We start from the raw sequence: 24089 nt of genomic DNA on the forward strand, positions 1-24089 counted from the left end.
CGGCGCTCCCCGCCGCCGCCGCGCGTCCCCGGTGCGCCCCACGTGCCGCCGCCGCCATGGGCGTGCTGCCGGTGCCGGCGGAGGTGCGCGCCATCCTGCTGGACATCGAGGGCACCACCACCCCCATCGCCTTCGTCCAGGTGAGAGCCGGTGGCCGCCGGCACCGCGGGGGGCTCCGGTAGCATCGCCGCTCCCGTCGTGACCCCCAGCCCTGGCGTCGAGGGGGGCTCCCGTAGCATCGCCCTTCCTACCGTGACCTCCCCGGCCCCGGCAGCTCGCCTCAAGGCAGGCCGAGGTGCCGCCGGGAACGAAAGCCGTGACCCATTTTCCGCGTTTTTCCGAATAATGCTCGCGAGCAAGCGCGCCTTGTTTTGCCGATCGGCCGCCGCTGTGGTGGGCTGGGGGCAGGTCGCTACCGCGGAGATTCGGGCACCTCGGGGATTTGTTTCCTGGATGTAGGGCATTGGGGTGCTCGCAGCCTCACCCGGGAAAAGCCCTCGAGCATCGCCGATCCTGTGATGGCTGGAGCTGCAGCACCGCACCCGGCTCTGCGGAGACGCTTCTTGGCCTTAATTTGAGTAATGCACAGTTTGCAGTAATCGGTAATTCTCGGGGTGATCCGCTGCCTTTTCCCTTGGGGAGGCTGGTACAGCCAGGCGCCCCCGGTGTGGGAGGGCAGCGCAGGGGACAGACAGACACACCGAGCGTTCGCGACAGGGACTGGAGTGGCACCGACGCACGAGTGGCTTCCCTTGCCTAGGAAAAAGCTTAAGACTGCTGGAAGTGCCGGTTCAGGTGCAGAACCGGGGGCACTGGGAAGTCTGCGAGTCACAGGCGCTCGGAGAACCGCAAATTGTCATAGCAGGGGTCCCTCCTCTCCGGGAGGCTTTGCTTCGCAGGAGGGAGCGGCTTGCTAAAACAGCGAACAGATGTATCCCTTCTCCTGCCCTAACTTGGATTTCTCTGTGAGACATTATAGCTTTTGGTGGATCTTTGCAGCCAGTGGCGCACAAAGGTGCTTTGTGACCCACATGGCAGGTGAAGGCTCCTGCCTGGCTTTCTAGAGCCTTCTGCTAACACAGCTTAACAGCTGATGATGAACAGCATGACCTACATCTTTCCTGTCCATGTTCTTCCAGTGCTCTTGAAGAAACTCCAGGCCTAAGATGGCATTATAGCTTCCTCCCTCCCCTCAATATCTTTCAATTCAAACAGTTTGGACAGCTCAGGTTTCTTACTAAACATCTAACAGAGCAACTAAGTTGTTTCTGTCCACCTTGAAGCCGTTTTGCAGTTGTGCAAACACATGCCATGCACCTGAGACTCTGGGCTTCCACCCAAAGTCTTTCTGTTGCAGAGAGGCCAAATGAGTTTTGATTCTCAATAAAATTCAGTTTGATGAAAACCCTGAAAATGCTTGGAACAAGTTATTTCATCTGGTCTTTCAGTTAACCTCTATTTGCCTTTGAAAGATCCAACTGATGGTTCAGTGGACACTTTATTCTTCAATATTAAACAATTTTACTTAATTCTTTCTCTAATGTTAGAATTACTGAATCTGCAAAGTAAGGAAATAGGATGAGTCAGTTGATGAGTGGATTAAGGAAAGCTGTCAGAAAAGAGAGTATTTGGAGTCTTCCACACAGATTCCTGGCCTATTAAACTTAGTACATCGTTGGCTGGGATCCATAAAACATTTGTCCCATTAGCTGTCCACTACTCCAGCTGTCACATGGGTGTCCGCTCTTAGTTCACAGACCTATGCACTTGCCAGTGGACCAAGATTTTTACCCTTTTAAAGTCCCCCAAATCATAGAATCCACTGGTCTTTCAGAGTCATTTTGGGAGTTTTTCTTAGCCAGCACAAGAGTATGAAACACTGCTTTTGAAAAGCAATCGTGTCCTTTTGACATCTGAGTTGTAAAGGAGGTTAAACCAAGCCAGCAGGTCAGCTGCATTTCCCAGTGGATTCTCTTTCATTTCCTCCATGATTTAAAAGATAGTTTGAAAGTAAAGGACATGAGAGTAACAGGGGGCATTACAAGGCTTTTGATTTCCCTAGGCAAGTTTGTGGTAATTCTTGAAGCAATTTGCATTCTTTTAAAAATATACAGCATGGAAAATACAGTATTAGAGCAATAGAAAATCCTGCAGTTCTGCCACCACATCACAATCTCAGGACCACTGCTTTCTTAATTAAGTAACAAACTAAAGATGACATAGAACAAGGAACAAGAAACTATGGGCCATTTTTTGAGGAGAGGTGAGTTTAGGTTAGTTTTTTTCCCAATTAAGAAAAGCTCAGTTCTCTACCCAGAGGAAGGACTTCCCTGCCCTTCTCCTTGACCTGAGGCTTTTACTGTACCCGGAGATGCACGGTGGCTGCTTGTGGCTTCTGACTCATGAAACATCATTAATGAGAGCAATTTGTAATTATTTCTGGTTGCTCTTGGGATCTCGGTGAAGGTTTGTAATTTTCCTGTGGCGCTTCTCCCAAACCCCGTTTAATTTCATTTGCAAGACTGTCCTGTGGAGTTCGGTGTCACCAGACCAGGCTTTTAATTTTAAAAGGTCCTCTAGCTTTGGTGAGAGGTTTAGACAGAATGACCTTTTCTTGGACAAGTGCCCCATCAAGAATACAATAGCATAACTTATCTGTTCAGAGTTGCCAGCCTTGTACTCCTCAGCTACTGGGAATGTGGGGTCACAGGTGCCACTTGAGACATTTTTTGGCAAGCCCAGGAAAAGTTATCACCTGCCTTTCCATCACAGGCTATAAGACTTTCAGCTACATAAACGTTTGTGTAAAAAAATCCACCTGCACTGATCCTGGCCCAAGACTGGCTCAGTCCTGTGCCCAGGCGGACACCCTTGGCAGGAATCTTCACCAGCTACAGCACTGTAGGGGAAGCTTAAGTTTGGGGAAATAACTGTACAAAGCAGCATGTGCAAACGTTTCCTTTAAAAGCCAGCCAGCCTTACCTCTGCCAGGTTAAAGGAGCAGCCTCTTTTTCTGCCAGGAGACCTTGTTTCCTTACATCAAAGACAACGTGAAGGAGTACCTGCGTGCTCACTGGGAGGAGGAGGAGTGCCAGCGGGATGTCGGACTTCTGAGGAAACAGGTTAAGTAACAGAGTAATTCCCTGTCTCTGCATTTTCATAGCATGCCTGAGGCGTCAGGCCACTTGGACTCTCCCGGTCACCCCACATATTTCCCTATCTCTTTGCCCTCATCCATGTTGCCTTGAAGGTTGGATTCTCCCCCATCCAAAGCCTGGGGTTGGACTTGGCAGGCAGCAGCTTCCCTCAGCTCACCTTGGTCTTCACAGCCCTGGGCAGCTGTTGAGCCAAGACTTTCCAGCTTTTTGCCTGCACTGTGCCCTTCTCTTGTTGAATACAAACCTCTTTTGGGAAGCAGCACAGGGGGATGGCAGAGCACTTGTTCCACACAGAGCTGTAGATGCTGCCTCTGTACAGGGAACACAGCATCAATTTGAAACTTGTGGCTGAAGCCAACACATGCATTTGCTTCTTTGCCTTAATTACAGTAATTAAATACTTAATCAAGCATAGTTCTCATTAGAGTATTTACAATACAGCTACAGTAATGCTAATTGTTTGGTTTGGAAAGTACAATCCAAGCAAGTATTTCTAAACTTGTCTCAATTTTCTATTGAGAAAAGCATTCAGAAAGCAATGATGTAACCCCTCGTATGAAGAGCAGTTCAAGCAGTGTCCTGCACGGGGGTGCATGGAGGTGTGGAAATTGCTCCACCTCTTCCCTCTCCTCTTTTTATCATGGATGATTGCACAGAATCACAGAGTATTCTGAGTTGGAGGGCACCTGCAAGGGTCAGCAAGCCCAACTCTTTAGTGAACGGCCTGTACAGGGATCAAACCCACAAGCCTGGCATGGTTAACACCGTGCTCTTTGCCACTTTGCAGGCCCAGGAGGACTCCAGCCTGGACGGGGCCGTGCCGATCCCTTTGGAGAGCGGCAGCGGGGAAGAGGAGCTGGAGCGCATCATCCAGGCCATTGTGGACAACGTGCACTGGCAGATGTCCCTGGACAGGAAGACCACGGCACTGAAGCAGCTGCAGGGCCACATGTGGAGGGCAGCCTATGCCACCGGGCACGTCAAAGGAGAGTGAGTAATTGTGTGAGTAGTTGTGTGAGGGGCATCTTTCCTAAAAGTGTATTAACAGAAGAGCTGCATGAGCTATTCCTGGGAACCCCACTTAAAAATACAAGTAGCATCACTAGCTCAGCAGATAAGTCAATATTTGAGAGATTTCTTGGTAAACCAATTGTCTAAGGCACAAGTATGAGCTTCTTACAGTTCTCCATCTTGCATTTTCTATCCCCAAATTGCACTCATATTTTAGAAGAAGTATAAACAAGCCAGGGTTGCAGGGTCAGACCCTTTCAGTTGTTTCCTCCTCCTTTGTCTTTTACCTGTGTGTTTCCTGCCTTTCCACTTCTTTTTGTCTTCAGATTCCACTTTATGTTTCAGCCACAACACAGGGGTGCATAAGTAAGGACAACTGAAATTAAGCCTGATCTTATTTAAGAGATACTTGGTTAAATTGTGCATTTTGGGTCTCTAAGTAAGTAAAATAAGCCCATAAATTCACAAAGCATTTTGTCAAATGAGGAGCAAGGAAGAAGAAAATGAGCTCACAGAAAAATGTAAACATCCACCAGAGAAAGTAACAAAACCCAAAAACAAGTCAAGAGAGACACATATTCTGTTGGTTTTGTTTTTAAAAACAAGGCTAAATTGTTTTACAGTTACTCAAAAACTGGAGAAACCTGCCTGATTAGCTGCATTCAAGGAGTGAGATCTCTAAAATCTTGCCCAGCTCTTCATTACCTGCCACTGGAAGAGACCTTCTGGTTCTGAGCCCTGAGCAGATTGAAAATGAAATCCCCTTGCAAACTAATGGAACAAAACTAAGTGTCACAGTGCCTGGCTAATGATGTCCCTCCAGGTGCCTCTGGGTTTGCCCTTACCTGCTGCCCTGTTTTACTCCAGAATCTTCGAGGACGTTGTTCCAGCCATCCGGAAGTGGCGGGAAGCAGGGATTAAGGTCTATATCTACTCTTCAGGCAGCGTCGAAGCCCAGAAGCTTCTGTTTGGATACTCTACAGAAGGTGATATCCTAGAGGTAGATAACCTTACCACCTTCCTTACAGCTTCTCCCCCTGCAGAGCACTCCCTTCCCACATCTGCCATTGCTGTAACACTTTGTGGATGAATTCTGTGTCAGGGAGGTGGGGCAGTGGGTTTAATCCATGGGAATTCAGCTTAAACAGTTGACTGTGAGAGCATGGCTGCACCAACACCTTGTTGCTGTGGCAGAAGGGGAGGGAGGGAGGTTTATCCCTGCTCTTCAGGTGGCACTCAGCAATGGCCTGTGCTTCTCTCTCTTTCAGCTCTTTGATGGCCACTTTGATACCAAAATAGGCCCCAAGGTAGAAAGTGAGAGCTACAGGAGGATTGCAGCCAGTATTGGGTGTGCCACCAACAACATCCTCTTCCTGACAGATGTCCCTCGAGGTACGTGACCTGCCACTCCTACTGCCTCTCAACTGTGCAGGAAAGGCAGGTGCTCTTCAGAGGAGTGCTGCTGCCTTCTCACAAGCACACAGAAATGCTTCAGCACCTTCCCTGTAGCTGCTGCCATCTTCCTTTACACACCCGGGCTTGCACACAGCAGTGCGATGTCCGTGTGCAGCACTGCAATGAGGGAAAATAGGTCAAGTAGAAAATCTGCCTTTGCACTAGCCAGGAAGGAGAGAGTGCTGAAGCAGAGCTGAAGCTCGCCCCTTTACAAACAGGGTCAGTGGTTTGGCCAGTGCTCAGGGGAAATGATGGTGTTTTCTGTGTTGCTACGTGGCTGGTTCTTTGCGCTGCTTATGGTTAGGTTGTGTTCAGCAGCAGGGAAACACAGCTTCAGGTTGCCAACACTTGACCCATGGAAAGCCAGGCTTGAGAAGCTAACTTAATTTCCTGCTGTAGCTGGAAACATCTTTCTGGCAGAAATAGCACTGGGTCTCAGTCTGAGCCAGCTCAGTCCCCCAGAGTTAGTCCTTACCTTCTTCCCAGCCTTGGCAGCAGAGCTGGTGGGAGCTTGTAGTTCCCTGGACCATCTTCCAATGGCCTTTTGTGCTCAGGGAGCAAAAAGAAGCTTGTGAGAAGTGACTGGGGGAGGGGGCTGTTTGACTCACAAATGCCACAGGCTGACCACAGCCTCATGACAGGAATCGAGCTGATGGTGTGTCCTGCCTGCAAGGAGCCTTGGACAGCCATCAGCTGGCAGAGGGGAGGGGATGGTGAGTTAGCCAGCTCCTGTCCATTTCTGCAGCTACAGCCATCCACAGCAGGTCTGCCAGGAGCTGCTTCCTCTCCAGAGCCCTGCCACGTGCAAACGCTGCTTTCTCAGTCTCAGCCTTTAAAAGCACTCAAGTGTTTTGGGGCACCTCAAGCCTTGGGGACCCTGATGTGAAGAGGTCAGGAAGCAACTCTCACCTCCATTCTCCCCACTCTGTTTCAGAAGCCAATGCAGCCGAGGAGGCGGACACTCACGTGGCTGTGGTGATCAGACCAGGCAACGCAGGACTGACGGACGATGAGAAATCCTATTACAGCCTCATCTCGTCTTTCACCGAACTTTTCTTGCCTTCCTCCACTTAGGGAAAGCAGTGCACGCACAAAAGACTGTGCTTCACCTAATTGTCCTTGTGAAATGTTAGGTCATTTTGTCCATAATCAGAATCTCAAACCAAATCCACATTATGTCTTGGGCCTCGTGCAGGCAGGTAGGGATGGAGAGTATGGTGTGGGGTCCCTTGTGCAGTAGGACAGAGGCCTGCTGCCAGCTGGAGCTGGGAACGGGGCAGGGAGCAGCACCCACAAGCCCTGCTGTTCCTCCCCTTTCCTGGCTAGCAGTTAGCTAAGGGAATGCTTCCTCCAGACTCATCCACTGCAATCTGGTGCTGAGATGCCCCACCGTGAGCTCTGTTATTTTTAGAAGCAGTCTGCAAACAAGGTGTCCCCTTGTCCCAGAGGGAGCACTGGGGACCACAGGGGGATATGTGAGCTTCTCCCTACAGACAGGATTTCTAGCTAAGTCAAAAATATTCAGTTAGGATTTCCAAAGGAAAATATCGACTGTGGGCTATAATACAGTAGGTTTGGGCTGCCACAGAAAAAGCCAGCCCTGCTGCAGACAGGCTCTTTAGACAAGGAACAATATGTATATTGGCTGTGTCTGCAGCAGCTCCAGGTACAAAGCAGTAACTTGAATATGGAAGCTGCTTAGAGCTCCACAGCCAGCCTACCCAGAATGAAGTCAAGTATATACAAATACAGCTTTAAAAATTAAATTTTGGACACACTTCACTGCTGTATCATGGTGCTGGGCTGTGGGATACAACTGTCTGGACCACAAAGTCAGCTTAACAGCATTTCTGAAGTATTTCAGCAGTGACCCACAGAGATCTTCCTCCAGCCAGCATCATCCAGTAACACATTCATAGCACTGGTCAGCTGTGAGCAAACCTTGACAAACTGCTCCTGAGGGCAGACATCCTGCTGCATTTGATGAGACTCAAACCCCGCCCTTTTCATCTTACCTAAATTGTGGCAATGTAGATCAGATGATCATGGAACTTTTCCTAACATAGTAAATAAAAACACAACTTTGCTTTCATTATATTCACTCCGTCACAGCATTTAGCCTTCCTGTCTTAGCACCAGTGATCCCAGCACCTAAAAGGCAAATTTTATTTTTTTTCTAAACCTGTGAACACTGTGTTCCTGCTTTCACCTTCCCCAGTCCTTTCTCTAAGGCAGCAGCCTTGTCCTGCCAAGGAAGCTGTACTACCTCCCTGACCATTTTAGGATTTCAGTTGTGGCTCAGTGCAGGAGTGAAAGCCACAGGTAGGTTATACATGGTAGTAGTGGAGTCAGAGGCAATCTGAAACTCCTGTCTGAAATCCTGTTTCCCCATTCCCTGCTGCTGGCACTTCACGCACGGGTGTCTTGCCCTCACACCATATAATAAGTGCATGCTGCCTTCCTGAGCTCTGATCTACACCCACAGCTGTCCCTGTTGAGGGAGGCTGATGGGTAAAGAACAATGAAGAGACAAGCACTTGGGGAGGAAACTGTATTGTGCCAGCATGGCCCTTCTAAAAATTTAATAGTAGCAGGTCAGGCTATGGGGCAGCTAGTCCAGATCCCTTTCTGGGCTGTGCAATGGGTGTGATCCTGCCCCTAGAAAAAGCCTGCTAATTAGTGCTGTTACAGTAAGTGTATATGCATGGCTGAATGGTCCCTGGCTTCCTTAAGTGATAATCATTACACTGTAAATATATACCTTTGTTTTGCCTTCACCATCAGAAAGCTATGCTTGGGTTAGGGACAAAAATAAAGCTCACTTTCTCCATAAAAGCACTTTATTTAGTGGTCATGTTTTAGTGTACATCAGTTGTCATTTAGTTGTACTGAAATGTGCTGTTAGAAATACTCTAAGAAATGTACAGAATTATCACTAAAAACCTGAAGTTCAGTTTGGATTGCATATAGGAAAAGGAGCAAAAGGAAAAAAAAAATAACCACATCATCTTTTTTTTTTCCTTTGATAAAATTACAAAAGCTAAAATAATAAACTGAAAGTATTAATTAATTAATTAGGGAAAAAAGACACAATTTACAGTAAAACGCCCTTACAGCAAATTGCTATTTTGTGCTCCATATGGATTGAGTGTGCCAGTGCAAGAGGATCTCCACCTGCATGTTCTCTAGACTGTCCCCTCCTGTCCCTCCCCAGGAGGAGCTCCCTGGATGAGCCTCTAGGGAGCTGGCACGTCACACTACTGTGTTCTTGGCCACTCTCAGCACATCCTTCTGGGAAAGCTTTCCACTCATGACACTGCTACAAGGAGGAAGCCTTCAGCAATCCACAACTCTCTTGTTGGCCAAAAATGCTCTGGATTTGTAACAGCTGCCCGAGAACAAGTTTTGGTGCACAGGAAATAAAGGACTGGCTGAAAGCTTTCTACTTAACACACAATTTGTCTCAACTGTTTCTCCTCTCAGGAGAGGCCTGTGACCTTTGCAGAAGACTGAATGCCCTTCTGCCTTTTCCCTCACTGTCAGAAATGCTACAGAGCAGTACAAGTTCCCCTAAAGTGCCTTTTCCTACCATTTTAATTTCTGCTTGTTCTCCTGCAGCTCAGACAAGATGTAAAACTAATCTGAGTTTGATTTATGGAGGAAAATAGGAGCCATGTTCATGAGAAGCGACTCCCATCACTCCCCTACCCAGGCAATACAGCAGCCTTCCCAAAATTGGGCTTTGAGCTCCTTGTTCTCTGAAAACAGACCTTCTGTTTGACAACCTCCCTTTAGGGAGGGAGAAGCCCTTTTGGTTTGCCTGTTCCCTTCTACACCTCCAGCCCTCAGGCAGATCAGCCAGCCTCCATGCCAGAACTCCCTCCTGGTACCTTGGAAACCCATTTAAACCTGTGGCAGGCTCCCCTCAGGACATCTGGCCTGGCCACGCAGAGGGGCCCAGAGCCCACACCAGCATGTCTGAAGTTTGGCTTGCACAAAGAGCAAAACCAAACCCTGTGTCCAGAAGCACTGATACTGTTCTCATGGCAGACGAGCCTGGTGTCTCTAACTCAATGTTTCCCCCTTCAGTGAACATAAAAAATTAAAAAGCTTTTGAAATACTATACACAATGTGTGGTGGAAGCACTACACATGGAAAAAGCAGCCTTTTCTGGGTCGTCTTCAGAGGACACAGACATTCTCATCTTAATTCAGCACCTCACTCCTACCAGTGCCCACCAGGAAGCCAAGCACAGCATCACACTGTGTCACCCCCTCTGGCCTGGGGATGATCTGCCTGGCTACAAGGCAGCATCAGCTAAGGCTCACTTCCTGATCACAGCACAGTTCCTTCCAAATCCAGATTTGCCGTCAGCTGCTTTCCAGGCTGGAAGAAATGCCTGCCTGCTTGCCATAAAAGCCAGTCCACTGGGGGTCTTCTGTGTCTGACTCCAGGTTCTGAAGAAACAGCTGCTCTTGCTCCCCCTACCAAGTTCCCCAGTTGGCAGCAAAGCAAACAAGCCGAGAAACACATGGAAGACACAGTCTGGTGACTCGGGAACAGGTGACTCCTGAAGACTCCTGCTGTTAGGAGAAGTCTGCTTCCTTCACCTCCTCTTCTGGCAGGCTGAGCAGGACCGGCCTCAGAGGGGCATGGCAAGGCTGCTGAATGTTTTGAGTAACATGAGTGTGACAGAGCCACTCTGAAAGAGTCACTGGTGGCACAAACTAAGCACCTTGTGCTCTCTCACACTGCCACTGAGATGGATCCACTCCTCTTCCAGCAAACACCTCTGTTTGTTTGGCTCTTAGTGAGACAGCCACCCTCAGAGCCCTTTGGCAATACCATCATGATTGCACATGAAAACAAACTCATAAAAAAAGTGTAAATGAGGTCATGTTTCACCCGTGAGACCACACCTGCCCCCCTCCCCCCCGCCAGAGGACAGGCTACACCTGATCTGTCTGGTACTCGGAGGCTTCTGATAAGCTTTCAGAAAAGCTTAGAAAGTTTTCCTGGTACTCAGAACAAATTATCTCAAATCTGTAATGCCTGAACTCCACTGCAAAGGTGCCAAAGTAGCACAGGAAGCACATCACTAGGCCCCACTGGATCCTGGAAGCATGCATGTGAATGCCCTGGGCCATAAGGATGAAATCTGGAAGAGGAAAGTTAAGGAGAACAAGTGGGAGCAGAGACACCAACCAGTTTGAAAGCCAACAGGGAAGAAAATCTGAACAAAGTCAGACCCATCCAGCTGTCATGAGGAGAGTGTGAATGTGATGCTAGAGATGAAAGGGATGTCAGGTGTCCAATAATGCCCATGGAGCACAACAGCCTCTACAGACTGGGGGTTCCTGATCCCAGATCAGGGTGATAAACATTTACAGAGGGGAAGACTCAGGTGCAGAGGAATCAGTGATTTTCTTGAGCATCCAGCTAGCCAGGGACAGAGCCAGCAAGTAGGGATCTGGCTGTGGGCCCTTACCTGCCAGGAGCTTCCCAGTGGGAACTGGATCAGATCACTGCACCCACTGCAGGCAATGGGAATACCTTTCAATTCACACTCTCAAATATTTCCTTCAATTTAGATCACCTCAAAAACTGTCCTTTTCTGTGAAATCTGGAAGCATCACTCTACACAGTGTGGCACTGAAATAGGATTGTGCCATGAAGACACACTGATTAGCATTCTAAAATGCCTTGAGATCCTAGGACAGGTGTGAGAAGAGCTGCTGCAGAACACACACAATACCTGGCTTCCCGGGGAGCAAAACAAAAGGATACAGAGCACCACGCAGAGGGTGATGCTGGCTGAGAGAGCCACTCGTGGAATCCCAGCTTTCCGCCCCTCATTCTTCAGGTTGATCTTGAGGGTAAGGGCAGCTTGGATCCAGCACGCCAGTGTCCCGAAGCCAAAGGTCAGCGACGTGCCCACGTTGTGGATCTCCTCATCATTGGAAAGCTAGGAGCAAACAAACCAGTGATTGCCTGGACACAAGAGGAATTATCTGAGAGCTAACTGGATTGCTGCTGAGGATCACTGGGGTGTGAGACAGAGATGCTGTATCACTTCTTCTGGCAGAGGTACAAGGTGTAACATAACCAAGGTGAGTTGACAGCTGTCACAGTCAAGCAGATCTTTTGCCCAAAGCCCAAGAGCACTGTGAAAAATGCAGTTGCTTGGGGACTGTCTCCACAGCTCGCTGACAAGACTCACAAAGACAGAGCTGAGAAATAAATTCTTCCTTGGCTCGAAGGGATGGCCAGGGCAGGCAAGGACAACCCACTGTGGGTCTTGTACAGCTCCCTGCAATGGATGCAAATTGGGCACCTTCAGTGCCAGCTGCAGGGAGCAGAACCCTGGCACTCTCCTGAGCTAGCACAAGCCAAAACAAAAATACATGCTCCTGGTTTGGCAAGTTCCTCCCAAAAATTTCTTCTGTCGATCCTCGACCACTGGGGTCAGAGGCAACATGAACCCAACCTCTCTGAAGTGCCAGTGCCTTCCTGTTCCTTGGGTTTCCCTGTCCCACAGGGCTCTGACTGTGCAACACTGCAAGGCAAAATGACAGCCAGGTTCAACTAGCAAGAATCTGCAAAAGCATTCCTTGAGGCTGCAAATCCATTCAAAAAGTCCAGCATGGACTTAAGCCAAAAAATTTCCATTTTCCCTCTGCCTCTGAGGCTTTTTTTAGAAAAGAAACCACCAGTGTGTAACTTCTTCCTGCAGTCTTAATTCCTGTTTGATGATTTAACAAATACCCATCAAATAAAACACAATATACAGGACAACAGTCTAGCTGCTGTGCCTCCACTGATTTCTCCCCTTCTCTCTACACTGAATTTCTTTCAAGAGTAGGTCCAAATAATCATTCATGCAAAAGTGGGATTGAGCTGCCTTTCCAAAGATAGTCAGCACTGCAAGGGACTCACAGCTATAATGTCCCTCTAAAACACCCAGTGTATAATTTTCCAGAAATATGATTTAATGCCACATTCAGCTCAGCCGTCAGGCAGGGAGAGGCATAGATTAAGGTCTCATTAAGGTCTCATGTTTGGCAAAAGATCTAAGAAAGGATACAGGTACCTAACATGGAATGGATAGCTAGAATCGGATATCAGAGAATAATCAGAATTTATAGCCAGGCAAGATTCAAAGCATCTACTGTTATATTACAATCATTTGCTCTGAAGACTGAAAAAAGGAAGGCAAGGTCGAAACCATTTCCTAGTGCCTGTCCTGTACTAGAAATACTCTTCTCAGAGGTAGACAAAGCTGTTACAAAGGCTTCATAATTCCTAGCTGGGAAGCTCTGAAAAAAAGCTCTGAAAAAACAAGACCCTGGGTTTTGGGCTTGTGCTGTGGAATTAGGAAGACCAAGTCCACAAAAGTCAAATTATCACACACCTCATTCAAAAAGGAAAAAAGAAAGTCAACTGTAAAGGACACCAAGTTCCTTCAATAACTGTACAATCCAAAGAGATCCTCCTCACCCTTCACAAAACAAGTACCATTTCTGTACTGGATCCCTGTCGTGCAAAGCCAGGGAAGCAGCCAGCCTGCACTGACCTTTCTCAGTTCCTGGCATTATTGGGGGTCATTATGTGCACCCCAGAGAGAGACAAAGCCTCAGAGTCAAACCCAAGCCCCACTGACTATAACACCTTGATTTTGACTGCAGTCCTGACAGACACAATCGTGATGACAGGGGACACCCATCCCTACAGATGTGACAGATGTTTGTTGCTATAACGTTGCAGGACAGAGGGAGAACGGGAGGGCCCTCACCCAGACACCCATCACATCCAGAGAAGTCCTGGCACTCCTCTGCTATGTCTCTCTCCTGGCAGGTCTGAGGATCAGTAGGAGGTGGATTTAAAGCAGCATATGTTTTAAAAGAAGGACACTGAGCTGTCTGCTAGATTTGTATGGGCATTTGTGCATCTGTTTGTGCAGATGTGTCTGCAAACTTCCCGCTCAGCCCTTTTACCCAGGGCCATCTGTGCCGACTCCCAGGGCTCAAGAGATTCAGGAGGCTCCTGCTGAGGCTCTCAGCAGGTCAGGTCTAAGCATGCAGGTGCAAACCCTGCTGGAGACATGAGAAAAGTGATCGTGGCCCTTCATCTCGGCTCACAAGTGGCAGATAGAGGTGCAGAGCAGGTGAAGGGAGGGCAGGGGCACATGCTTTTCCCAGGCTCACATCACAGCTCGCTCAAAGACCCGAGCAGATCCGCTGGAAAAGCAGGGCAGTCACACCACAGACAGAGCAGTCCAAGCCTGCAGAGCAGTACCTGAAAGTTGCCGAGTAGGGTCATCCCAAAAGAGGCCAAGCACAGAGCCACCAAGCCACTGATGTTCAGCCAAGGCGTCAGCACCTTTGGCTTCAGCTGAATGAAGCGCAGGACAGCCACAACGAGCGCTGGGGAGGAAACACAAGGCAAGGGCCATCAGTAGGTAGAACCTGCTGCAGCAAAACCTGCCTGGGGCCTGACAGCCCCCTCCTCTTTCTACCTGCAGGCTGGCAAGCTTTGTGCTTCTGCATGGCCCCCTCCCACTTAATCAGGGTCAAGATTAAGCACAGGAAGCATTTCTCTTGTAATTCAGCTACAGCAAGACCCAGGCTTCCTTTTCTCATTATGCTTTGTCTGCAAATTTTCTGGGGGAAAGAACACCTTCCTGCTTGCCTGTGAAGCTCCCACATAGTCCAACACATGCACACCATGCATTTGCTTAGTGGCACCTGGACTTGCATTGCTTCACTCTACTCACTAGTCCTGAGCTCTGCTGGAGGACATATGTCAAACTCCACTTGTATTTAAAAGCACGTGAATGGCATATACTTATTTCTGCAGAGTTTGCCATAACATCCGCTGCCTTTTCTCCTCCTCTGAACAAATATAAGCCACAAATATAAGCCAAAACATTACACTAATTTTCCATGCAGAATGGAATAACATTCCTTCCAAGCTAACAATTCCCTCAAGCACTGTGGTATACATGACAGATAAGATATATCATACATTGTATGACATGGCATAACCCCAGAAGATAGTCAAATTGTATATTCTTGCCCTCCCTATTGAATGGTACATGGAACAACACAGAAAACCAGGCCAACAGTTGGCTTTCAGATGTGATTCAAGCCAAACCACTAAAAATCAATTTAGTTGAACAGGGAGAAATTTGCTTGCTGTCAAACACCTTCTTGCTCAAATTGATAGCACACAGCTCATACTGTTGTAAATAGATGCCTTTAGCAAATTAGATCTGCATTTTCCACAAAACCCTGTGAATAATACTGAAAACATGGTTTAGGAAAGTAAGGGCACTGCAAGTGAAAAACACCCACTTTTTAATTTCTATTTCTACAATACAGACTCCTGAAATTATGTGATCTTTTTCTAAAACTGGATGGGAATGACAAAAGGGTATTAAAAGCATTCCATGCAAAACAATGGCATTTTCAATTTCAGTAATTCCCACATTTCTAGTATGTTTCTGTAGTTTTCCTCTCCTTTAGTTTTGACATAACTAAGGCGGTCAGAGATACAAGCTAAAAGCAGCTCTCAGAAGTACACAAATACAGCAGAGGAAAGATTGACTTTATCCACAAAGCAGAGATCAGAACAGAACAGACTATTTCTGTTGGAAGGGGCCTACAACAATCATCAAATTCAGCTACCTGACCAAAAGTTAAAGCATGCTATTAAGGGCACTGTCCAAATGCTTCTTGAACAGTGACAGGCTTGGGGCATCAACCATCTCAGCAGGAATCCTATTCTGGTGTTTGACAGCTCTCTCAGTAAAGAAATGTTTTGTAAAATTCAGTCTAAACTCCTCCTGGAGCAGTTTTGAACCATTCCCATGTCCTGCCACTGGATCTGAAGAGGAAGAGATCCACACGTTCCATTCCAAATCCTCTTCCCATTTATACTTGATCCAGTGTTACTCTGTCCCAGGTGCAGGATACAGCATTTAGACTTGTTTAATTTCATCCCATTAATCACTGCCCAATGTTCCAGCTATCTAGATCCCTCTGGAAGGCACCTGGTTTCTCAGGAGAGTCAACAGCACCTCTCAGTTTGGGATCACCAGCAAACTTGCTAATGGTGCCTTCATGTCATTCATTCAGATCGTTGGTAAAAATATTGAACAGAACTGGCCCTAGAACTGAGCCCAGAGGGACAGCACTGGTGGCTGGATGGCAGCCAGATGTAGCTTCTCTGCAGCCCTGTGAGTCCTGCCCTTCAGCCAGTTCTTCACCCAGTGCACTGTGAACCTGATGATCTCGCAGGTGGAGAACTTCTCCAGAAGGCTGCTGTGAGGGACAGTGTCAAAAGCCTTATTAAAATCCATAAAAGCTACATCCAACATCTTCCCTTCATCCATCACATATGTGGCCTTATAATAGAAGGATATTGAATTTGTTAAACAGGACTTTCCCTTTGTGAGCCCATGCTCACTGTGCCTGGTGACTGCATCATTCTTTCAATGCATCCATATCACCTTGTCCATAATTCTTCCAGGAACTGAGGTTAGACCAACAGGTCTGTAGGTCTCTGGGTATTTCTTCATGCCCTTCTTGTAAGTTGGAATAACACTGGCTGGCTTCCAGTCAGCAAGGCACCCTGCCAAAATCCCAAGACATTTGGAAGATGATAGAGAGGGGTCCTGCCCTAACATCCACTACCTCCTTCAGTATTCTGGGATGAATCCCATCCAGGACCAAGGGACTTGTGAGCATTCAGCTGATACATCTGGTCCCTGACAATTCCAGTGCTCACAGACGAACACCGCTCCCACACTTGCAGTCCTTCAACACAGAGGACTGGACAGCCCAAGGTCTATCAGCATTTTATTAAAGACCGAGGCACAGGAAGCATTGAATGCCTCTGCTTTTTCTTCATCCCTATTAGTCAGGTTACAGCCTCTAACAAGTATCTGTATAACATTTTCTTTAGGCCTCCTTTTGCCACTAACATACTTAAAATCACTCTTCTTGTTGTCTGAAACAACTCTGACCAGTTTTAAATCAAATTGAGCTTTGGCCTTTCCTGTCTTTTCCCTGCATATACAAACCACAGCTCTGCAATCTTCCTGCAAAGCCTAACCTCTCTTCCAGAGACCATATAATGGCTTTCTCCTCTTAAGCCAAGCTGGTCTTCTGCCCCACTCTTTGAGCACAATCCCACATAGCTGGGTTGCCTGCTCCTGTGCTTCTAAAAGGTGGCTCTTATAGACTGACCAGCACCCATGGACACCTAAGCCCTCAAAAGCAGATATTCTGCTAAGTACCTTCCTGAAGAGCCTAAAGTTTGCTTTCTTGAAATTTAGGAGATCAATTCTGCTTTGATTCCCTAAATTCCTTTTCTCTATTACAGGAGAAGTCTAAATTCAACCATTTCATGATCACCAAGGCCGAGACAGGCACCTACCATCACGCCTCCCACGACACATTTGCAGTCTGGAGGTTGCATTTCCCCTGTTACATTTCTTTCTTTGCAATGGGAAGAAGCAGCAATGAAACATACAGTTCAAAAGGTTTCACATCATCACATTCAAGAAGAATATGTACAGGATTATTACTTATGTTTCATTACTTAAATGACTCTTAAAACAAACAGAAAGAAACTCCAGTTGTGGTTCCTACCTAGAAATGCTGCCATGTTCATGACTTGGCTAAACACACAGCTTGCAGGAGGTGCATCACCTGCAATACTTGAAAATATAAAGTGTATCATTGTAACTCTAGGATGACAAAGACACATAAATAGCAACCATTAACCAGAGAAGTACTTGGAAGAAAATAATTCATTTACCTTATATAAGGCGGTCTTTTGGGACCAGGTTTCCTAAGAGACACAGGCACAGGAATAAAGATTCAAAGTTTTCTTTCCCATTTTGCTGTAATTGTTTCATTATTTCAAAGAAACAAGTGACTGAATAAAAACCCCACAAACAGCTCTTACCTATCTGGTACACTTAGTGGGAGAATTTTGTTATCTTCCACTGCTATAAAGTACCTGTCAAGAAAAAGGGAAAAGAAAAAAGGAAATAGTGCATAACCTCATCCTAGCTTCCACTCTAAATACCACTCAAACAACACATTAGGTGTTTCAAGCCCACTGGCAGAGTCTGCTGGAGGATCCTGTGTTTCTCTCTGCCCAAGCAGGCAGTTTTATTATTTCTCAGTCCATGTGCCTTCCTTTGTGTTGCATCTGGTTTGCACAGTTGAGTAGACAAACAGGGTCACTGAACTGAGCTGTTTTAAAAACAACCAGTCAGGGGAATGTTTTCATTTTAGTTTGAGTCATTTTGATTCATCAGGTTTACTATGGTACTCCATCCACAAAGGCTGTTTTAATAGAGAGGGGATGGGACACGAAAAACAGCAAGCAGTAGAGGTCAGACAAAAGGCTTAAGCTGCCCCTGCTGCTGAAAAACATAGACCATGGCCAAAGCCACATCCTATAACATAACTGCTTCTCAGCCTCAGCATAGCTGCTGATCACACATTTTTCACTCCCAAATTCATGCTGCAGTCATCTGCCTGCATGCTTGGAGAGAGCCCAGCTCAGGGAAGTGCAAGTCTTATGTGCATTTTGGTAAGAAGCATTAGGGAGAAAGTGAGATGTCAGCATTAAGACGTTGGCAGCTTTTCAGTGTGGTGCTGGAGGCTGCAGATTTTGAATTTCTACCCTAAAGCAGGGCCTAAGTGTTTCTCCAAGAGTTCTCCTGAGTAATTCAAAGAATATGTCATTAAAGGAAATTTTTTAATTTTTGGCTGTCTCTTTTCAAACAGCTCCCAGTAGCACATACCAGGAAGAAAGCAAGGTCAGCAACTTGGCCTGGGGAGCACAGAAACTCAGGGATAAAAATGTGATACTTCAAGCCATGAAGTGGCACAGACTAGCCTCTGGCCCTATCATGTGCCTTCCCAGCCCCACAGAAGCTCAAGGGCAGAGCATCCCCAAAGGCTCTCCTTAATGAGAAGCAGCCTCCCAAATAGCCAGCAGGAGATAACTTACACTATCCATAATCCAGCTGATGTAAACAGGGTAAAGACAAGAGGTAAAAACATCCACACGCTGCATTTCTTCCCATCCATACCTGCTAGAAACAAAGAACAAAGTAAAAACAGAGGGCTGAGGTACCCACCCTCCTTAGCCCCCCTCTTCTGAGAGCAAGAAGGGCATCCCACAGCAGGTGCCGAGGTACCAAGCTCCTCAGGGCCACAAGGGGTTAAGCTGCTGCACACAGCCAGCATCCTCCATACCTTTGTAACAACCAAGGCACCAGAGCCCTGCAGCTGGAGACTTTTCAACCACGCCTACAGAATTTGAGTGGTTTTCAAAGTAATTCTCTCAAGGATTTGGACCAAGGTGACCACACGACCTGCTGCTCTGATTTCCTGCTATTCCCACACGGACAAGGCAAGGCAGCCTCCTACCCAGGATCATTACCAATTCGACACACGCTCACAAAGCCTGCGGCATGGAGAGAGAGGGATGCCAGCGCTGGCATCATCCCCACAGAGGGCACGACCAGCTCCCATCCCCAGCCAGCAGCCAAAAACAGCGCCTGGCCACACCTAGAGCGGAGGGAGCCAAGCTCCAGGGCCGGCTCCCGGCGCTGTCGGGGCCGGGATGGGCACCGACAGCATCAGCTCCTGACATGCAGGCACTGTGAAATCCGGCATGTGGCGTAAGGGTGCTGCGGACAGCGCCTCCCGAGGAAGGATTTGTCCTCCAGGCAAGATCATGCTGGACGAGCATCTGGGATGCCGGGGCTGTTCCTGTAATGTGTGCAATTCAGAAACGCTGCTGTGCTGCGGACACGGAGAAGCCCGTGTCTCCATAAGAGTCCTTTGATAATGGATCAAGTATTTTCTCATGCTCTGTCCTCCTCCTATAAATGTTCCTTCAGGCACCAGCACGGCCAAGAGACACAAAGAGAGGGGAAGAACACCAAGCTCACAGCTCCAGCACGTGCTTTACTTTCACCAGGGCAGCAGCACTTGTGCCCCTTGCTCTGCCCCACTCCCTGCTGCAGGGCAGGCATTCCTTGGGGCCACCAGCACCCACATGGCATAGTGAGGCACCCTGGTGCCAGGACAACTTAGAGATGACAGCCTCTCACTGGAGCCCGCTTGCATTTGCAGCTCAATTTTACCTCGTCCAGGTCCTTAAAGCCATGACCCATCCCTCTGCCCAGAGAAGCAAGTACCTGCATTGCCATCCTCCTCCTCTCAACTCCCCAGCCTTCCCACATCTGCAGCACACAGCCATGGTCTGCTCCCTGCTGTGAAGACCCAGAAGAGAGTCAGCACCCTCACCATGTCCCAGCAGGCCCCAGCTCACTGCTCCCCCAAGGCACCCCAAGCTGCAAAGGACATGCTGGCTGGACTGCTTGGGGCCCCAGACACCAATTCCTGCCCTGCCTCACTGGGACAGAGGCTGAAGAGCTTGAGTAAGGCTCCCCACACCCTGCAGAAGGCATGGCACTCTCACTGCTACATGTCAGCTATGTCACCTCTACGTGTCAGTTTTCTCTGCAAATGGCCTAGCAGGGGTACAAAACAACAGCCTGGCAGTGCCCAGAGTCACACCACACTTGGACAGAGCCACGAGACCATGATTTGGTGCTGTTCATACAGATAGCCTGGAGTAAGGCTGAATTCCAAACCTTAGAAGACAGAAAAGCAGTCAGATAAGGTCTCTTCTCTGACCTGGGAGCAGAGGGAACTGCAGACAAGGAGCATGAAATGATGCAAGTATTAAGTATGCTGATTTAAAAGGCAGGCAGCTCCAGTGTGCATATAGATCTTCAACACAGTGACTAGATCAGAAGAAATTATCAGCAAGGAGAACTAGATTTCTCATCACTTATCTTCCTCTCCTCCAGCACAGGAAACACAGCATCTCACATTTCTGTAACCCGCACAGCTCCCACTGTCATGCTTGCAGCTGCTCCATGAAGTGCTGCCCTTGCCTTTTCCTCCTGCTGCTCTGCAGCACTGCAGTAGCATTCCTCAGCTGGTGTTGGACGGTGCTGTGGTACTGGGAGTCCCATGACAACAATCTCAAGGACCACTTCCAGGTGGCAGCTGCCACAGGACCACGTCCCAGACAGCCTCTGGCAGCACAGTGCCCAAGTGCCAGCGCCCCACACAAGGGAGACACAACTGTGACCAAATTCCCCCTCCTCCCTTGGCTGAAGGGACTAGGCAGATAACACCACCTCCTAATTCCAGCCCCTGTCTGCCCTGCAAGGTAATTACTGCTGTGCTCAACTCTCCTCTTGTCTCTGGTGGTGGCTGAACTGAGCCAGGGTAACACAGTTCTTTCATGTCAGGGGATAGCACATCTTATTATTTACCCTTCGCCCTTGGAAAGGCAGGGAAGTTTAATTTACACAAGAAAAGCAAACAGTAGCCAACCTGTCCTCACTAATGGGTTGCTGCAACTCCTCCACCTCCCAGCATGGAAACAGCAGTCTTCACAAACTATTTCAGCATTGCCTGTTGTGCAGAGAGGGAGGTGGCAAGGGCTCTTCCCCCAGGCAGAGCAGCAAGGCAGCACACAGGGACATGGATTCCACACCAGAAGTGGGGAAATGTGAGAATGCTGTCTAGATAACCTCTGTTTTGTGCTGAGCTCTAAAATGGAGCAAGGCCAAGACTAGTGGCCAGCCTCCCCAGAGTCAGAGCAACACAGCTACAGACCCACCTCCTTGGAAAACAGCCCTCTGTTTCATATTCACTGTGCCACACTGAGTCCCCTTCCATCAGCCACTAACAGAAAATGACATCTGAAATCATTGCATATTAAATGAATGATCAGTGCAGAGCACAGTATCCTGATGGGAAGCCAGCTCCACAGTCCAGAAACCCTAATTTCAGCCAGTTAAAAAGAAGGAAGCCACCTGCATCTGACAAATTAAATACCAAAGAAAAGAAAGGGTCCAAAAGGAAAGAAGGGTTCCTTTCCCCCATGTCCCCAAAGAGCAACACCTTTTAATGCTGGCCATTGGCACAGCCCACACAGGCTTGGATATGTTTCAGCCTCCCCACGTAGGCACAGGATGGTTTAAAACCATGGCTCAGCTCCTGCACATTCTTCATTTATTCCCTGCTGTGTTATTCACGTGCCAGGAACAAAATTACATATAATCCCAACTTCTTCCAAAGTAGAAACCCTGAACATGTGCCAAACCTGCCTGGCTTTGCACTAGTGTTCAGCAGACATAATTCTCAGCAGCTGCCTTTGGGTTAGCCTTGTCCTCTTCAGGGATGTCCCCAGTGTTTGCATATTCAAGCTGGGAGACCTTCGTGCACACTAAGACCTCTAAAAGTAGACAGGAACAAGAGAACAAGGAACCCAAACATCAGCCTCTCCTCCAGCACCACACCAGTTTAGCCAAAGTAAAATGCCAAGAGTGATAGGAAAAATTAGCAAAATTCTTTATGGAAAATGTAGAAACAAACTTATTGACAGTTAATTGCTCCACAGGGATGACATAAAGCCAAACTTCCTCTCCACAGCTCTGTTCTGCATTGCTGCCATGTCCAGTGATGCCAAATCTGAGCAGTCAACTCCAGCTGGCAACAACAGCAATCTCTGCCAGCCCATGTTCCCCCAAACAAGCACACTGCATCCAAGAGGCAGTTGGTAATTTCCCACAGCCATTTGTCTTCCATTACTGAGGTTTGCACAGGCAGGACTTCAGCCTGAGAAAGCCCTCATGGTGCAATGCATTCACAACACCAACAAAAACATTTTCAGTATCACAGCTGACACAGCCCACCTTCTCCAAAGCTCACATGTGGTTTTCCAGTCCCTCTAGACACACCCTCACACCAGCACTGCAAAACCTCTGTTGAGGTGTGCTCCTGCTGCCATCTAACATGAGTCAGGCTGCAGACCTGAAAAGAGTTTCACATTAGCACTGCCCCAGTGTGTGTCTTGAGAATTTCTCTCAATGCAAGCTTACTCATCTCTAGTTCCATTTTTATGTCTAAATCTGCTTAGACTGTCAGCTGCTTGCTCTGCTTTTTTTATCAATGCCCTGCTATACACCCTCAACCAATTAAGCTTCTGTTCCTCTAATGTACACACTTCAATTACAGCAGGCAGCTCACCAAACATATACTGCTGCTTGCTCAGGGTTCATTTAATATGGACATCTTAATTTCATCTGCCAAGTAAAGTTACAGGCTCCTCCTGAAGTTGCTTTCACCAGAGAACATGAATCTAAGGAAGGACAAAATTACCACATTAACAGAGTCACACATCTTTTTTAAAACTAAAGCATGCAGATGCATTTGAAATGCAGAGCATTTCATTGAAAGCCAGAGCAACACTCCTGCATTTCACAGCACTAGGCCATGGGGTTATTTCAGAGAATAGGTACAAAGCCAGGAGCACTGTGAGAAGGAGGACACTGTTCAAAACATAGAGCAAGTCAAAGAATTGCTGCCAGTCAGCAACAATCAAAGGGGAACAAACACATTCTGTCTTTTGGGGGAGCCCACTATAGATCTCTGTTGCATTTAAAAGCAAAAATAACCCCAGTCACTTGATAGCTAATCACTGTAACTGAGTGGATACAAACCAGCACATTACATAACCTGCCACCCACAAGTCACAAATGCCAACATAACAAAGCAGGGCATTTTCAGGTTTATCTCAAGGTTTCCAGTGTGAGTGCACAATGAAAGAGATAAGATGTGACAGAGGCTTGTAAATACGTAACAAAATGGTGGGGTAACAAGAAAAGAAGTGATCCCCTCTGTCAGCAGGATAGGATGCTCTGCTTGCTCCAGGTACCCACCTACCATCTCACGGATGTGAAGAAATGCCATTTTCATTTCATTTACACAAGAGGAATGGGAAAAGGTAAAGACATCTCTGGGTTGTGCGTGGGGGAAGCAGGAGAGATGTTTCAGTAATCCTGCAACAATGTTGAGAGGCAATGTTTTCACCCATGGCAACACCAGTACATGTTTCTCGTCTCATTTCATACACTGTGACTGCATTCAGTGTGCTAAGGAAATGCTTTGGCCAACATAAACCTATCAGAGATAGGCCAAGTGCAAGAAAGGAATGAAACCTTCTAATCACCAAAAACAGGGGCAGTAAAGGACATATTGATATCCACAGTGTCTGACCCAGAAATATTCCTGCAGCATTGCTGGGCCCTGAGGCAGCACTGCAAAATGTGCCCTTGGTTTTCTGCCTCTTGCTGCCCCACAGCCTTTCACCTCAGTCCCACATGGGTGTAAGTACTTACAGGCCATTTAGCAACCAGTGCTGAGCTGCTGTTCTACAGCCAGAGACGCCGGGGTTCAGCTCCTGTGGGCTGTGTCTGCCTGCCTCGCATTTGCCGCTGCATGAACCAGGCACGCCCCACTTCCAGACCACGCTCCTGGGTGTTAGAAAAGATAAATTAATCTGATTTG

At 47.7% G+C, this 24089-nt stretch overlaps 2 protein-coding genes across 4 annotated transcripts in view; one reads left to right on the top strand and one right to left on the bottom strand.

The window, feature by feature from the left end:
* On the top strand, nt 1-8462 carry ENOPH1 (enolase-phosphatase 1). The gene is made up of 6 exons (XM_021549307.3): nt 1-140; nt 3021-3122; nt 3946-4148; nt 5037-5169; nt 5438-5561; nt 6559-8462. The coding sequence occupies exons 1-6, from the start codon at nt 57-59 to the stop codon at nt 6696-6698; spliced, it is 786 nt and encodes a 261-aa protein (XP_021404982.2). The 5' UTR covers nt 1-56; the 3' UTR covers nt 6699-8462.
* TMEM150C (transmembrane protein 150C) overlaps nt 8447-24089 on the bottom strand; it is a 20806-nt gene continuing 5163 nt past the window's right edge. For 2 of the 3 annotated variants that reach the window (XM_021549308.2, XM_021549310.2), the window contains exons 2-9: nt 23921-24055; nt 18658-18742; nt 17599-17652; nt 17449-17481; nt 17280-17347; nt 13921-14048; nt 11413-11590; nt 8447-10783 (exon numbers count right to left, since the gene is read on the bottom strand). In XM_021549308.2, coding sequence (XP_021404983.1) covers nt 10575-10783; nt 11413-11590; nt 13921-14048; nt 17280-17347; nt 17449-17481; nt 17599-17652; nt 18658-18742; nt 23921-23927 — 762 coding nt within the window. In that variant the 5' untranslated portion in view covers nt 23928-24055 and the 3' untranslated portion in view covers nt 8447-10574. The remainder of the gene's footprint in view (nt 10784-11412; nt 11591-13920; nt 14049-17279; nt 17348-17448; nt 17482-17598; nt 17653-18657; nt 18743-23920; nt 24056-24089) is intronic. The other variant, XM_077782990.1, reaches the window with a different exon arrangement.

Source organism: Lonchura striata, chromosome 4 (assembly GCF_046129695.1).
Source record: "Lonchura striata isolate bLonStr1 chromosome 4, bLonStr1.mat, whole genome shotgun sequence".
Classification (NCBI taxonomy): domain Eukaryota; kingdom Metazoa; phylum Chordata; class Aves; order Passeriformes; family Estrildidae; genus Lonchura; species Lonchura striata.